The sequence below is a fragment of the Schistocerca cancellata genome, chromosome 4 (assembly GCF_023864275.1).
Source record: "Schistocerca cancellata isolate TAMUIC-IGC-003103 chromosome 4, iqSchCanc2.1, whole genome shotgun sequence".
Lineage (NCBI taxonomy): Eukaryota > Metazoa > Arthropoda > Insecta > Orthoptera > Acrididae > Schistocerca > Schistocerca cancellata.
This window is the reverse complement of record NC_064629.1, coordinates 682,725,474-682,743,146: the sequence shown is the minus strand read 5'-3', so window position 1 is coordinate 682,743,146 and position 17,673 is coordinate 682,725,474. Positions and strand designations below refer to the sequence as shown.

The following is a 17,673-nucleotide window of genomic DNA, read 5'->3' as shown; positions in this document are numbered from 1 at the left end:
CCGAAATCCCACTCCTGAGAGAGCGTTTCCAGGATCTGGCAAGGGCCTTCTATGAAGGTTCCTCCAGATCCGGAAATGCACTCATTCACTCCCTAGGTCGGTATGACATGTCCCGCGATAAGCACAAGCGCCCTATGACGATATTCGACGATTAAGTCGAAGAGAAAATCCCAACACCCAATCCCTAATCCAGTTCCTTCCCATATAACACCCATCATCTCGCCTACCCCAGGCAAGCACCAGACACATTCACAACAATTCATCACATATCACAGACACCAAAAATATATAGAAAAAACACACACACACGTACACAGGGGAGTAAAAGCCAAAAGGCTACAAACTCCCCCTCACACTTTCACAAAGAGGGGAATGTATTAGATGAGAGCAGCAGCAGCATCCCGACACTTCGCCTGAAGATGAAGGAGACGCACTCCATCGAAATGTTGCTACGAGACGACGATGCTATTCAGCTGACAACCCGTGAAGGCTCGATATATGAAATTCGCCATGAAAGCTTGCACTCGCATATAGTGAGTGAAGTGTTATGAAACAATGTGTGTATAGTGTGTGCAATGACTAGTACTGAGATATGAGTGAACAGTGTGGCATTACATTATTTAATAAGTTTTTTGGAAAATAAGTATTGTATACCAGGAGTAAATCTAACGATTGTCTCCAACTAGAAGTCTGTAAATATATGTGTATACGAATTAGCTTATTTTAAATTGACCTAAATTTGTAAATACTTTGATATGTCCTATATCCTTCTAGAAAGATATCTATTGATGAATACAGCTACTACTACTACTACTATTACTATGAATTACATTTCCTTGCGATTTTTCTTGTTTTTCTCCATATGGCATGTGTTTTTCCTACTGTTTGTTTCATGTTGTCATTCCATTTAAGATCGCTCTGGCAAGATACTCCTAGACACATAATCGTAGTTACTGTTTCCAGCAATTTGTTATCAGCGTTGTAATTGCATAGTAGCTCATTCCTCCTCCTATGTGAGCACAATACATTATATTCATTTATATTCAGGGGCAACTGCCACTCCCTGTACCATTCATCAATCTTCTGTAGGTACATCTACAAAGCATTAATCTCTTCTGACTTTGATACCTTCTTATAGACAAATGAATCATATGGAAATAGAATTAATGGGCTTCCAGCGCTTTCGATAAGCTCCTTTATAGTCAGTGTGAACAGTAGCAGTCCTATCACACTTCCCGGATGTGGTGTAAAGTGGTAAACATCCATATGTTTGTTAAAGTGGTGGGGACTCCAGTTCTGTACATAAGAATATATGGGGAAGAGCTGCTGACACATACTAAGTCCTCTTCCCTTAAGTCGTTTTATTACTGATGTCACATTAGTGGGTTGTGATTGGTGAGATACTCTTTACATATTTTGATTCTGAATGCAGTGGTATTCTTTTCCAAGGCCTCTGAGCCTTTTGTAATTGTAAAACATTTCGCAGTAACCATCTGAACCAATCTAAAGTGGGATGATTCAGTAAAATGAAATACAGGGATATAATGCGATGTGCATGGATCACATATTGACACTAATATCAACAAAACCACGAGGAGGCCACTGATAAAGGGGTGTACAACAGAAAGAGTTGAGTCCCAGCAGCCAATATCCAGTGATTTATCGCCAACAGTGTAGCAGAACACTTGTGGGTCTCTACACCCATTCATATTCAATACGTTACATTTACTTGTGTCAAAATTCGTGTAGCAATCATCCATCCTATGTAATTCGCTGTTAGATACAAATGACTGGAAAATGTATTTTAGGACTCCTGAGAATGTTTGTGCACTCCATTAAGCTAGCAGCGCCTCGATGCTGTATTAGACTGTATTTCATGGAAACATACTTCATTCTGTCACCTCACAAACCATTCATCACATATCAATTATAATTCATTACCGACAGTCATATATAATATTACTTCAGTAATATTACACCAGTTTTATAGATACTATAAGGAAAATCATTATACATTGGAAGTAATTGGCATTTATGGCAGAAGCTGGGGTGTTTTAATGTATATTCCACATATATGATAGAGATGAAGCCATATATCTGCACTATAATAGGGGGAAGACTAGACGTTTTAGAGAAATGGTGTCACGAAAAAATTCCCACTTTCCATTCATGGGAGCAATACTGGGGCATCAAAAGGCAAATTGGGAATAAGTCGTGAGGAAGACATGGAAAACATATCGAAGAATTATAAGAAACCCATATAAAGTAGAACTGGGTGATGTTAAAATTGAAAAGTTGTGTGGTCTATTGCGAGAGCTTCACATTGACAACAATTAGCTTATAGATGTGGTTATCAACTGTTTCTTTAGAAGTTCCTTGACACAGAGTATGCTATGGACTGTCCTTCCAATCTTGAACTTTTCTACAAGGTATATACATATCCAGTGCTTGGTCAATAATTCTTCTAACCTTCAGCCACAGTTCTCCTACATGTTCATACCCAGAACTGGACGTTTCAAGTTTTTCATTGAGATATTACACTACTGTGTTCTTTGCTGAATATGTAAGTCTTTCTACTTTTTTCAATTGCTCTTTGTGCTTTGTACTTGTCACTACAACTGCCTCATGGTCATTGATAGCAGTTATAGTACTGATATCCTCAAGACGATCAAGTCCATTTTTTCCATTAGGTTTAATGTATTTATATCATGAGTGTGCTTCCAGACCACCTGCTCTGCAAAGCCTGTGTGAAATATTTCTCGTATTTTTCTTGTAGACAATGCGCTCTCTTCACTTATACAAAATGTACTACTAAAACATATATATATATATATATATATATATATACAATGAATAATACTATAGTCAAAGCTGTCAATCTTATTTCAGCATTAAAATAACTTATTTCTGTACACAAATTAGACTACCTGTCCTGCAACATGCTTAGACAAGATTATTCCAACATTTCTCCAGTTTTGCAGCCCTTCAGTCGATTTAAACTTTGAATGAGATAACATTTTACATGTGTAACAATAAATTGCTTTAGATGTTTCACGAAGGAAGTTGTCTGTGCTTTCTTCTTCTTCATTATTAAGAATATTTCTGCAAGTGATCGTGGCATAAGTCTTTGTACTGAATATGATTACACTGTTTACAACCGATTTACATTTACCTGTATTGTCTGTATCTTTTTTGTTTATTTGGTATTAGAAATTCAATAATTTCGTTAGGTAAAAAGATAAACCAGGAAGCAATACAATTTGTAATAATTTAAGTGTAGTGTTTATCGCTACATTTCAGTAATTTTGTTATAAGATTTATTTTATATGTGTTCTATTCCTTTTTCGCCTATTTGGCTGATGGTCCATCTTCTTCGTTGGTGCTTCTTTGTCTGTATCTTTATTTCGAACTTAGACTGCTGCAGCACTTTTTGCAGATTGTCATAAGCATCTTAACTTATCATTTTCACTGTTCTCGAGATATAATGACTTGTATGGCCAGGTTTTTTTAAATTCGTCTTTTTCATATATCCCAATTCATTTCTCTCTCTGTGGTACCAATGAAAAGAGGAACACTAAATGTGATAGTCTGGATAGCTACTTCACTATACTCCGATTATAATTACTGTGCGAGCTGAGTGGTAGGGTTGAGCCATCAGCCAATCATAGATCTTCCTCAATTTGCTTAACAATACAAATATCTTTAAAACAAGGCAGTTGCTAGCCTCAGGAGTGTCTACTCTCACCATAAAAGAGTAATTACATTTTTCTAAATTGTATTTTGGAACACATTTTGTACTAGTTATTATTTGGATAGATGTGATTTGGGCCTAAATTTTCCGAGTTATAAACTTTTAAAAACCTAACCATACAATCTTTGTAATGCAAATACTTTCAAAACAATACAATTACTGTAAACCAGGTCTACTTTGGCCCAAATGTTACCTGCCTTTTTATGTATGGCAAGAAAACAGTGGATAGTGACAGTGACAGAATCAAATTTTAAAATACATTTTTCTAGCATTGTCACAGACTCGTAGCATCAATTAAAGAGATGTTCAACAAGATACATCACATCCTTTACAGTGGTACCATTAAAAAGTATCGGACCCATGTTACCTGCCCTTGGGGCTACTTTGATCCACCCAGTCATTTGTTCATGAAAAACGAGGAACCCTTAACACAATGAGGTGACAAGTCATGGGATACCCAATATTGTGTCAGACCTCCTTTTTCCCCACATAGTGCAGCAACTCTATGTGGTATGGACTCAACGAGTCACTGGAAGTCCCCTGCAGAAACACTGATTCTCGCTGCCTGTACAGCCATCCATAATTGCGAAAGTGTTGCTTGTGCAAGATTCCATTTCCTCCACAACGTCTGCCACACAACTATCAATGTTAACAGCTTTACGTCGATTCCCCATAATATCTACAACAACGTCATCTTCTGTGATTCCATTCAGTACGACACAACAGTCAGTGTTGCCGCATGGTCTAGGGCATCATGCATGGTTCGCACAGCTCCCCCTGTTGGAGGTTCGAGTCCTCCCTTGAGTATGGTTATGTGTGTTGTTCTTAGTGTAAGTTAGTTTAAGTTAGATTAAGTAGTGTGTAAGCCTAGGGACCGATGACCTCAGCATTTTGGTCCCATAGGAACTTACCACAAATTTCCAACAGTCAGTGGTATATGTACTTCTCTGCACATCTGACCCAGGCTCCACAACATGTAAACAACAGCCACTATCACCCAAAAGTGTTGACACTACTCCAGTTAAATCATCCATGTTGCTATCTACGCACCTATTCACTCCCATACAGAACACACTTACGTTGTCTGGCACTACAGCTTCTTCAAACTGTACAACTCTACATGATATTGAAGCAGATAATTCTGTCTTACGCCCCTAATGGTAAGAATTTTAGTACCCCATTCATTGGGAAAACTCTCTACCATGTCATAACCCACTTAATTAATTATCTTATAATTTTCCCATTCAAGGAATTGCTCCACCAGGCATTAAATACTGGCCACATACCCACAGATTCAACACACTTAACCACAGCAGCGTTAGTTGGATGTATTGTGGTAAAAAGGTAAACTAAACACAGGCCTGCTCTTCTTCCTTTCAACTTTCTCCTTTCGCTCCTTTCTTTCCATTTTCCCCTCTTCACCTCTTCTTTTTTTCCCTCTGATCTCCTCTGCAAATCCTCCTCCATACTCTGCAGCCTTGTGGCTTAACCTGGAGTGCCTCCAGTCTTTTGGACATCTTTACACTGTCCACTCATATCTTATCCACTTTTTACAATTTTCAATGCTTCCTCTGTTGTAGCCCCCTGGGGTACAGAAAGGGCTCCCAGTGGTACTGGCCATGACATGATTACCCTTTATCCATTATGCAAACACAAATGACAAGACACTTAAATGTACCACTTCCCAACATTTCTCACCACTTCACGTTTATGTACAGAGCCATATTCTTTACTGAACACCATTCCCTGTTCGAAATGATACAAACTAACAAACTTTTCCTCTGGCGTCTTGAAACTCTATTAAACACATGCAAAACCAAAATAAATAAACAAAATAATTAAAAAACAGCAGAACAAAATCAGATTATGAGAAGGACTCTTAACTGTAACACTACAATAATGCTTCTTACTGGGACATAATTCCTCTGCCTGAGTAGCTGCTCATAATTGCTATTTCACACACTGAAAACAATGAATACTCCTTGACAGCACTCATCTTCACCTCCTGAATTGCTACACATAGTTAACACCTTACATACTACTAGGCAATGAGCCACACTCCTGGCAATTGATAATACATATTGCCAAAAGACCCACTGACTTTCCATGAAACTTGCAACCAGAAAAAATACAGTAAACGAAAAACTTTACTCACCTCACTCCTATCTTTATGAGCTACAACCCTGCAGTAGTTGAGTCGTGTTCTCCATCCACAGATGGCGGTTTTATTAATTGTAGATCCCACTTCTAATACCAACTGAACTGGACCTGAGCTGTAGGGCCACACCTAAACGGGGCCGGGTCGTGGCAAATGGTTTTGATGTGTGTGTAGTGTATTTAAAAATACTGGAGTATGGAATGGAATGCAGTGATAGCATTAAAGCTGACGAAGTTCTGTCGTGAATGGGAGTGTTTAAGGGATCTGGAAATTTCATTCTAAAAATGTTATGAAACAGTCCATATTCTAATTCATTTAAAGGTCAGACACTGATTTTGTCCCACCACACTCACTGACTGATTGTTTTTTATTTGGTCCCTTTTGATTACATTTTGTACGAAGTGTCTACTTGTAATATAGGACAAGTCAACTTAAACCTATTTTCTTATAATATTTAACCTATTTATTACAATTTAATACATAAAAGTGGCAATACTTATAATAATGTTACATACATTTTTCACCAACTTTTCAGGTCCTGAAAGTTATTTGCATACTACGTTATACTCATATTTACATTTTTCTCTCAGTATTCATATTCTCGTGTTCTCGTGTTCAATTAGTGACAGTACCTCTATAACAGTAATAGTAGCACTTTTCATTTATTGATACGTATACTCCTCTACTCTATAAAATTCATTTTCCATTAAACAATCCTTTAAAAGTTTTTGGAATGCTTCCTACTTTCTAAAAGGGAGGTCGTTTCCCAGCGTCGTTTTTTCTTTTGTAGATGATCAGCTTCTCGCAGCAAAATAAATGCTTCATATGCGACGACTGCTAAATCCTCTTCTTATCATATCGAACTGCGATCGAATCCCTTGGCCTAATACCTTGGTATGATGATGATGACAGGTCGAACCCATTGGCTATCGTTTGTTGACCTTCACTGGCCAAGTGAGTAGTGTGTACACGCTTTTAACTGACAAAGACGGAAATAAACATTCGGTTTGGTTCTTGGTTGGATCACACAAGTGACAACTGTGCTTCAGATTGTAATATCTTTGCTGTGTCATGTTTTATAAGTAATCTCTGGACGTGTGGGATGTTGTGTTTGTAACAAGGGATTTAAAGAATGGAGTCTGATGAGAGAAGGTATTGTTTATGTGGGCAAACTTACGATGCTACAAGAGATATGATCCAGTGTGATGGCTGCAAAGAGTGGTATCATCAAAGGTAATGTGTGAGTTTTTTGCTGTAGCGCATTTTTGTATTTTTATAGTTGGAATGTCTGTCGACTAGGTGAAACATACGGTTTCTGCTGTGCCTCGCTAAATCACCGAAGCCATAAAAATTCGTGGATTTCATTTAATGTGTTAGTTTTGTCAGGATTTCATAATACACTTGGTTATGAAGCTATTCCATGTTTAAGTATTCTTTTCACCATATTTGTTTATATAAATTTTCACATCTGCTGCATACATTTCCAGTGTAAGGCCTTTGCGAAATACTCGATTGTTTTCAGAAGACCACCTCTTCCCCGTTGTATGTGAATTTGAAGTCTTCATTACCGCTTGGAAAATAACAAAAGTTCCTCATGAACTGGCGCCTTTTCAGCATTAACTCCCTTACATTAGTGTTACGTTACCTAAGTTATAGCATCGCTTCAATTTTTATAGCCACTTAGCAGCTGTACAAGTTAGTGTCGATTCACGACATTTTGAGAGTGACCTACGTCAACGACATTGTTTACAAATTATTGACGAGTTCTGAACAAGTATTTAAAATATTTCATTATTCACCACCACTTGGAAAGTTGTGTAAAAACTATGCTGAAGATTTTGGAAAACACAGTAGTCAATATTTTTTTCCTTAACGTGACAGTATTCGTTTTCTGGGCTCGTAATATTGATGATTTGAGAATGTAATAAGTGAATAAGAGTTCTGATACTATATATATTTATGTATAGTTTTATAGATATACAGCCACAAGTCTAGCTGATTTGGATTGTTATGTATGCTGAGGTATTTACCTTCCGAATGCTGCAGATGTGGTATTCATATGTTATTGTAGCTATGTTAGTGATTCAGAAACTGTAAATAGATTGTACCTCAGAACAGAACTGTCACTATCCAAAAGCAACCTTTTCTTTTTATTTCCAATTACAGTTAGCAGTGTAGTAGTACATATGCCTAGATATGCTAACATCTCTTTTGCATGTTCTGTAGCATACATTATTGTTGAAAGCAAATAAATTATCTGTATAAATTCTTGTCATAGTTTTGCTGACATCTCTTGCACTAGAACACCTACCGTATGAAAATCATAAATGTGTTTACATTGCTGTATATTTGGAAGTGTTCTGAAGTAATACATTTCCTTATAACTTTTCTGTAATTATTCAGGCGTGCCTGTCAGAATACCTTAAGTAGTGTCAGGTAGACTGCTAATTTCCTATGGATAAAGATGATTTAAATTGTTTAGTTATTTTTTCCTGTGTTGGACTGCTTGTTTCTAATTGTTCTTGTGATATTGCACATTCCAGTGGCCAAGAGATTGTATTATGATTTGAGAGAAATAGGTTAGTTGTGGATTTATTCAAGTAATGATATGTGGTAATAGCAGGTGTAACACTTGAATATTAAATGACTTGGCTCATTAACAGTGTTATTATTTTTATTGTTATTTCCCTCCTGGAATGTTTGGTCTGCCAGGATGTGAGAGTGTGGCTGTATGGCCTATAACAGTGGGAGAGTAGGCCTACAAATGGATAAACCCTTTTACTTTAGTAATGAGCCACACATGACTCCTCGTTTATTTGCTAATGTGGAGCTCTTAACTATGAGTTCCAGTCATACGGTACACAGGTTTATTCTGTGCAAATGTAGTGCTGATTGTGATTCCACCTACAAATTAAATAATGTATATTGAAAAGGTATTGGTTTTGTCAGACTTTTTGTTTCTAAGTTTGATAGCTATTCCATGGTCACAGCCTTGTGTTGGAATGATCCTGTGTTTGTGATTCATTGTTTTGAATAGTTAATTGTCTGAATTGTAGGTGTATATACTATGACTTGCATTCATTCCCTGCTCTCTCTCTCTCTCTCTCTCTCTCTCTCTCTCTCTCTCTCTCTCTCTCCTCGGGTAAATTGTCTGTCATTAAAGGGAAATGAAAGTAATATTTCCTCCCAGAGTACGTGGGAATACGTTTGTTTGTTACTCTTAGACTTGGATGGACTGTTAATACAAATTTCGTAAGTAAGTCAATCTGCTGTGGGTAACATTCCCAGCTGCATAAACGGAGCTCTACCAGATGAATGTGAAACCCACACACAGTTTCACAAAACTTACTAAAGTGGCAAGAGAATTAAAATAGATCACTAAAGGTATAAAAATCTATTGTGCCAAGACAAGAACGCTATGTAAAGAAGAAAGATGTAGTAAAAAGACTGACTTTGTTCACTGCATTAGACAATACAAAATTATCTTTAAGAAAGATATTAAGGCAGCAAAGCAAATAACAAATAGTAGGCTAAATGTAAGACATGAGAATAATTCAAAAGCAGTGTTGTTATGTGTGAAATCTGAATTAGGTTTCAAAGTCTTTAGTTATAAAATTTGTAAGGATGATCATGTACATGAAATAATTGTAAATGTAGCTCAAATTTCAGTGTGTGTCAAAGACATTCTTCATTAGTATGGTGAAATCGGATGTCAGTGTTGCAGATTATAAGAACAAATAATGTCCCTTTGGACTTGGTCAGAGGTCTGAATGCCTCACAAAATTTAAAACAGTTTTGGCAGTACATGTAGAAAATGTCTTGTCATTGGAAAACAAAAATCTGCAGGTCAGAATGGTATACCCATAAATCCTTAAATTTGTGCCTAAAATAATAGGACACCCACTATCTGTAATAATTAACTGATCTTTTGACCAGTTTCCCAGAGGTACTGAAGCCTACAGAATTTAGACCACTGTGCAAGGAAGAAAGAGCTTGAAGATATTTGGAAACGATCAGCCCATCACTCTTCTTCCAGCCATATATATGGCAAGTACACTGATCTGAAAAACTTAAGGATGAGAGAGACAAAGTAATATAATATATTAATAAAAAGCTGGAGATCACTCCATGCGAGGAAATATAAGTAAATAAAAATAAGCTTTAAGTCTCTGACAGTTAGAAGAGCCATAGACAATTTGAATAAAGTTATAGGGCTTAACAAAAGCCTTTGACTCAGTAAATCATGGACTGTTTATCTATGTTTGACAAAAACTTGTAGCATCCAGAAGGAGTGGAGGAAACGAAATGAAACTTCGTCGGTTGAGAGGGTATATGATGATGATCCAGTGCTTACAAAGTATACTCAAATTTACAAAGAACTTGGCAGTGTGATCCCACTTAAAAATAATCACACTTTTCAATACAATTTAAAATATGGGTGGCAGCAGCTTTCTCAAGCCCACTGGTACCCAAAATTTAAAAATGAAAGTAATTTTCATGTAGGGTGACTCTGACACTGGCTCTAATGGTAGCTCCGTCTCAGTGCCAGTATCCAGGATACCAAGGACCAGTTACAACAATTGTGGACCATCTTGCATCAGGAAACACTACAATAGATTTGACATGGTGCATGTATCCAGGTTAGAGGTGTTAAAATGTCTCTGGAAAGTGACAAAGCTTAGTGAAACTGAAAGAAATGCACAGTGAGATGAACAGATGTGGCAGCTCTATTCAATGCAATAACTACACTGAATTCGCCATGATTTATTTATACAGTTCCAACCGTTTACATACATGCCAGAGTCCCTAGAAATTACAAAATGAATTTTTGTCTTAATTTTCATAGCCAGATGAAGAGTGGTAAATGGACAAATGGGGTATCAAATTGACCATCATGAGATATAGTTTTGCAAAAAAAAATTGATTGTTTGAAAATAATCAGGGTAATAAGAAAAAATTTCAAAATAAAAAATTTAGAAATCCTATCAAATGTTTTGTGAAATGATTCATATGTATGATTTTGTATGATACTTGAAATCGTGTACAAGAAGTGAGGTGCCAATTGAGAATTTGAAGTTCTGCCAGATAAATATCTTCTAGTGCTCTCAAAAGTTCTGATATTCTAAGTTGAGCATTGAACTTCAAATTCTCAATCTGTATCTAATTTGCTTTAATGATTTTTGAGCATTCAGTGGAAGGTGTGTCAAATTTTTCTCTAATCTAGTTTTTCTTACTATTAAACAAATTATTTCACATAACATTTGACCTTTTTTTTTTTCTCTGGCCATTTACAAACTTGATAGGTATGGGATCATGGGTAATGTTCTACACTGGCTCACGTCTTATTTATGCAGTAGAAATCAGTGTGACTATATTTTCAAATGCTGCAAATTGTTCTTCCACATAGAAAACAGTGAAATTAGGTATACCTCAAGGCCCTATCCTATGACCTGTTTTGTTCTTCCAGAATAAACTTGCACTTTGAAAGAAGTGTTCATTGATTTGACATTGCCTGACAGATCAAAATCATGTGCCAGACTAGGACTTGTTCCTGTTCTACATTAATGTTTTATCCACCAATGTAAATGCCCATTTGATTTTTACCTGCAGATGGTGCACCCATGTTAATTGAGGACTGAGTAAAAATATGTCCTGATTCCATCAGTGTAATAAACCAGCATGTTATGCTTCAAATTGCTTATTTAAGTGACAATTCTACAAAGATGAATGAACTTAATTTAACTCTTCAAGGCAACCAAGTAAATGTATTTAATGTTCACAAAAACTTTTCTTGCTTTTAAGAAAAAGATAACACTTTGGACAAACGATTTACAAATGTGTTGGTTGGCTACCAACAATAAACGAAGAGGAAGTGTCTAAAATGTGACAGGCATTAATTGGAGAAGTCATTCCGTGTCTTGAAGGTTTGAATGAAGCTTTTACCAGTATTTTCCAAGGGAACAGCACATGGATACCCAAATGAATTGTGAAGTGAATACTCAGTTATTGACAACACACAACCTCCAGTTAGGTCAGCAGGAGAATATGAAAGTTATATTGAACTGACATTTGATTCATCATTGGAATAAAAATAATAATTAAATCGATGCCATTACTGGAATTGTGGCACAGTTTAAAAGATGCATAGCCTAGGTTGCTGCAAAAGGCTGTCTTTGTACTTTCACCATTTGCAGCTGCATGTGTGTGCAAAACAGGAGACTCAATTTATATATTAACAAAAAAGTAATACTGCAACATACGCAGTTTATGTTGTTTTAAACTTAACTTACCTTAAGAGCTTTTGGGTTTGTTTTGAAACAACTTTTTGGAACAAATAAACATTATTTGGAATAATTATCCTTTTTGTTGCAGATAATCCATCTATAGTATGTTGCATTAATTCTTTCTATAGAAACATACCAGGGGTTCCATGATAAAAGTTGATATTTAGATGGTCTTTAGTCATTGAAAAGATTAAAACTGCAATAAATCATCTAGAAACATAGTTTCAGCTCAATGGATTAACACTGAACAGTCCAAAGACCCATATAATCCACTTCAGAACAAAACAGGCAAAATCCAAAGAAAATTTTTAATCACAAAAATAGATTTCTAAAACAAGTGGTTTCTGTTTAATTCCTTGAATTAAACGTAGATAAGAATTCAAACGGGATTAAACATGCTGAGTATCAAGTAAACAAATTATGTAGCTTTGCAATTGCAACCCAAATATTAGCTAGTACCACTGACATAAACACTAGGAAAAATGTGTTCCATGGCTACTTCCAATCAGTTATGGTATTGTTTTTAAGAAAAATTCGAGCAACACATTGTGCATAGTAAAATTGCAGAAAATAATTATTAGAAACACATGTTGTGCTTCGAAGGGGACCAGGTTGGCCATTGTTTAAAACTGAAGTTACTAACAGTTATCTCCCTGGTATATCTAAGATATTACCATCTTTTTACATAGGAATATATGCTGGAACTTGTGAACACTGTGGCCATTAATGAATGATGGCTGGTGAATAATGCAGCCAGTCACAATTACTCTTCAAATGCTTTTATTTTAGAGGCATAGCTGTTTTTCGGCATTCATTCCCATTTTGAGATGGCTAACATTTTCTGTTATAGAAATGTTCTCATCAGCAAATTGCTGGAACTGACAACATGCTGCTGATGGAGAACATTTTATGTAACTGGAAATGAGCATATGAATGCCCGAAATTGGTTATGGCTCTGAAATAAAAGTGGTCATGTCTGGTGGCATTATTCACCAACAGATTATTTTATCTCCCTGCTCATCATTTAAATGTACCTGCTCAGACTCTCAACAAACTAAGAGGCAAGAAAATTATTAGTGTGAAGCTAGAGTCACTGAAAAAAAAAAACAGCTACATGGTACTGTACCTCAGAGATGCTTCCAGTCAGTTGGTTTCAAGAAAGACAAACTGATTATTTGAGCAAGATGTAGTTTGTCACTTGCCTTGTTGTGTAGATGTAGCTGTCTTTTCACAGAAACCTTACGTTAATGTTAAAATGTTTACATTATGAGATGAATAAATATTCACAATAAATGCTTTTGACTAAGTGAAGTGTTACCCATTTTATTATCCCGCAAGACATCAGTGAATGAAAATGTGCAATATATCTTATTGTACTCATTTCTGTGCACCCAAAATAGGTGATTATTGTTATGGTAAAAGTAGCAGAACTGCACCCACCTTTTAGCAGGCCTAGTGTATGGTATTTCCAGTTTCGAGTTTTTATTGTAAGACATATAAAATTTCCTATCTTGATTCCCCCCACCCACTTGTAAGTATGAGCTTATTAGGCATGGGATATTTTCTAAAAATACAGATCGTCCAGTTTTGTTCTGCTTTAATTTTAAACGTAGTCTATTTGTGCAAAACAAATTAGTAATTTTCACAGATCATTGCTGACTGTTTTTCTCCATTGATACTTCTTTGCTTGACTTCACAACAAAGCTTGTATCATCTGGAAACAGTACTAATTCTGCCTCCTGATTCAAATGAAATGATAGATCATTAACATAAAGCAAGAATTTCTCCCCAGCCTTGGGTAACTGTCGGCACTTCGTTTTTTAAATAAGAGCTAACCCAGACGTATTTGGAACCACATATCCATAAAAACTCCACTTCTCTAGGAGAATGTTATGATTGGCACAATCGAGTGCCTTCGGTTTTTGTCACAGAATATCCCAAATAGTGATATTTTGCCATTTAAAGATTTTATTGTGTGCTCATTAAATATATAAGTAGCTGACTCAGTAGAGTGGACCTTTTGAAATCCAGACTGTGATTGGCCAGGTATGCCATTACTGTAGAGGATGGTAACAACACTGGAGTGTGTTACCTTTTCAAAAAGTTTAGAAAATTATATAAGTGACACCAGCCAGCAGTAGTCCCTCACATCTGTGGAGCCACCTTTTTTTTTTTAAAGAAAGGTCTAACCATGGCATATTTCAATCTGTTTGGGGATATACCCTGAATTAATGATGCATAATGTGATTAAGAGCATTACACAATATAGAGCCACAACTTCTTAGTGTCTTCTTAGAGATGTTGTTCACCCCATGTGAATTTTCATTTTTTAGTCATTATGATTCTCCTTGTTTCAAATGGGGTTGTGAGATTAATTTCTATTTCACTAAATGTACTCTGTATAGCTTGTTTACTGTACTCTTTGACCTTCTCTTTTGAACTATTTTCACCAATTTTCTCACCTATTTTTAAAAAGTAGTTATTAAAAATTCGTGTTTTTTACGGTGCTCTGTTCTCTTTACAGAACTAATGTAATCTCCTATGCTTCTTTCCCTGTCTCTTTTGACAATATTTCTTATTGATTTGATTTTATTGTACAATCTGTCAGCTGAGGTAGACCCATAAAACATGGAAGTTGCAAAACAAATGTCTAATAGGTGCAAAAGTGTTGTTACTGTGGACTCTTTGTCATATAGAACAAGTCATTCCTGGTTAACTGCCTCCCAAAGCATGGCTTCCTTTTGACCAAAAATAAATATGGAGTATCTCCATTTCTTTGAAGATCTCAAACAGCAAGGATTTGTCCACATCTTCTGCATAGATGATTGCAGTATGGACAGTTTGTTTATGATGTGTAAGCAGATGCTCTGGCCAATAATTATTTTGGAGGTTGGCAAGGTATCTCCACTTCAGATGCCAAAATAATATTTTGGTGCAGAAACTAGATACTTTGGACAGCATAGTTATTATATATAAAAAAATTGAAAACATTAGCATGTTATGCACAATTACACATTAGTGACAAGGACTTTCATTTTGAAGCAGGTATTTTGCCTTTACTCAAGGATTAACTATATATGCAAATGAAAGCATTTAAGAATTTCCTGGTGGTCTTCTAATGAAAGAGATCAAAAGTCGCTAGTTTTATATTTTGTTCCTCAATTCACAAACATGTTATGACTGAGTTTAATGTAAACCAGTAGTGCAAGGTACATCTAGTGTGGAAAGGAATGTAGAGGTGGTGTTGTTGTTGTTGGTGGTGGTGGTGGTGGTGGTGGTGGTTTTATTTATTTATTTAAATCCAGTGTCTTTATTGTATGAGTACTTCTATAATGGAGTTAACATTTCTGATGAGAAACTGATAAAGGAGGAGCTTTATTGATGCACATTCTGTAAAAGTGATTTAATAGAAGAATGATGAAGATGCTGTAGAGAGTTTAATCACATGCATGTGTAGCTGCCAACATTAAGAACTCTTAACTTTCAACAGTCCATTTTCATGGAGCCTTTACTTAATGAAGTGGTTGTTCCTATCTTATTTCACAGGGTAACTTGAGCTGGTTCTGTAAATATCTATTCATGTCTCCTAAATTTTTGCATACATTTTCTGTAAATATTCCTTGTCTTCTTTTATCGTTAATGAGGAAAAATGGCTCCTTGTTTTGTCATGTGGCATAAATTAAATTTTAAGTACTTCAAAAGGCCTGCAGCATCCAGGAGTTATACATACCTGCAACTACAAGTTATGGGAAGCATATACGTGAAAATTACAATTTTGACTTTGTACACCAAGCAGGATGGCACAGGTAGTAGCACACTGGACTTAAATTTGGGAGGAATGTGCCTCTGACCAGATTTATCTTGTTTTGCTGACATTAAGGCAAATATGTGGATTATTTCTCAGAAAAAGGCATAGCTGATCTTGTTACTCATTGTTGCCCTATCCTAGTTTGTACTCAGTCTCTAATTACATAATCATTCGCAGGATGTTAAACATAATCCTACTTGCTTCCTTATTCACTTTGTATTGTATTAGAAGTGAATAATTCAAAATGTTTGGCAAGGAGATCTTGAAGTTTCTCCAGCATTTAATACACAGTCGCTGTTTAATTGCAACTAGATTCCATTGAGAGTCCATCCTCTCCATTTTTGGGCTTCTTTATATATAAAAAACCAACCATTCAGCCTGACCTGACATGGGTCCCATGTACATGAGCAGTGTTAGAGTATGGCCCATAAAAATGGTTTGCTACAAACTTTAGTTTTACAGTATTCTGCCAATAAATTGAAGCCTGCCATTTGCTTTATAAGTGAGCCTAAGTGGTCATTCTACTTCATATCTCATCAAATGTTTTACTCTGAATTATTATATTTATAACATGACTGCCTGCGGGATTTATCAGTCACAACTGGAGTCAAAGATTACCATACTTCTGTTTTGTGACATGCACAACTTTAAATTTCTCTAGATTAAGAGCTTGTTGCACTCTTTGTACCAGTCTGATATTTTGTCAGTGTCTACATGGATATTAATGCACTGGATAAGATTTCCCCGCTGTGGACGTGATAATTTGTGAAAGGCCAGATTGCAACTGATACTGACCTAAAAGTCCTGAATGTATAACATCGTCCAACAACAACAGTATAGTCCTATTACACTCCCCTGAGCCACACCAGATATTACTTGTCTGCAGAGGGCTCCCATCTAAGGTAACCTAATGCATTCCACCATCAGGAAATTTTCGACAGTCGCATACATGATGCATGATGTGTGTTTCCTTTAAAAGTCAATGATGTGGTGCTGAATTCATGAATTCTTCATACTCATTTTAAATCATGACTTCCCATTGCAGAACTGTGCTCTGTGCAGTGTCACTACTTTCCTCTGATCTTAAATAAAATATTATTTGATGTTTTAAAATCCAATGAATAACAATTCCTCCAACACAGATTCCTTGAATCTCACTCTTAATTGGGAGTTGTTATTGATTACGTTAGAATAACTGGCTAGCATTGATAAAATGATAGAAAATGTGGACTATCAAGACAATAAGAACTTGTGATTTCTGCTATTACCAATTAAAAAAAAAAGTTAAGTATATTGCTCTGCCCTTTGATTGTCTATCTGATTGACTGCTAAGCAAATGCTATTATGCCATCTACAATACCAGAATTGTGACAATGCTGTATCAGGGCCATTCATTTTAATTGTTTCAGTCTTAACTCAGATGTAAAAAAAAAAAAAACTGAAACTAATCCATTATTTACTTTACAGTTGCGTCGACCTGCAAGAATATCTTGTTCCATACGTGGACAAGTTTCATTGTCCTAAGTGCATCCACATAGCTGGGCCTTCAGTGTGTAAGTATCATATTTTTATACATGTATTTTCTTTTCTATTAGTATCAAATGTCATATGTCTGGTATTATTAACTCAATATTAACATTAGACTGGGGCACTGGAGGAGGCTGTCAGCAGT

The 17,673-nt window shown here is 36.0% G+C and overlaps 1 protein-coding gene across 2 annotated transcripts in view; it reads left to right on the top strand.

Annotated features, from left to right (window-relative positions):
• The first annotated feature begins 6,928 nt into the window (after nucleotides 1-6,928).
• Nucleotides 6,929-17,673, top strand: part of LOC126184991 (lysine-specific demethylase phf2-like) — a 173,843-nt gene continuing 163,098 nt past the window's right edge. For both annotated transcript variants that reach the window (XM_049927702.1, XM_049927701.1), the window contains exons 1-2: nucleotides 6,929-7,142; nucleotides 17,469-17,554. In XM_049927702.1, coding sequence (XP_049783659.1) covers nucleotides 7,042-7,142; nucleotides 17,469-17,554 — 187 coding nt within the window. In that variant the 5' untranslated portion in view covers nucleotides 6,929-7,041. The remainder of the gene's footprint in view (nucleotides 7,143-17,468; nucleotides 17,555-17,673) is intronic.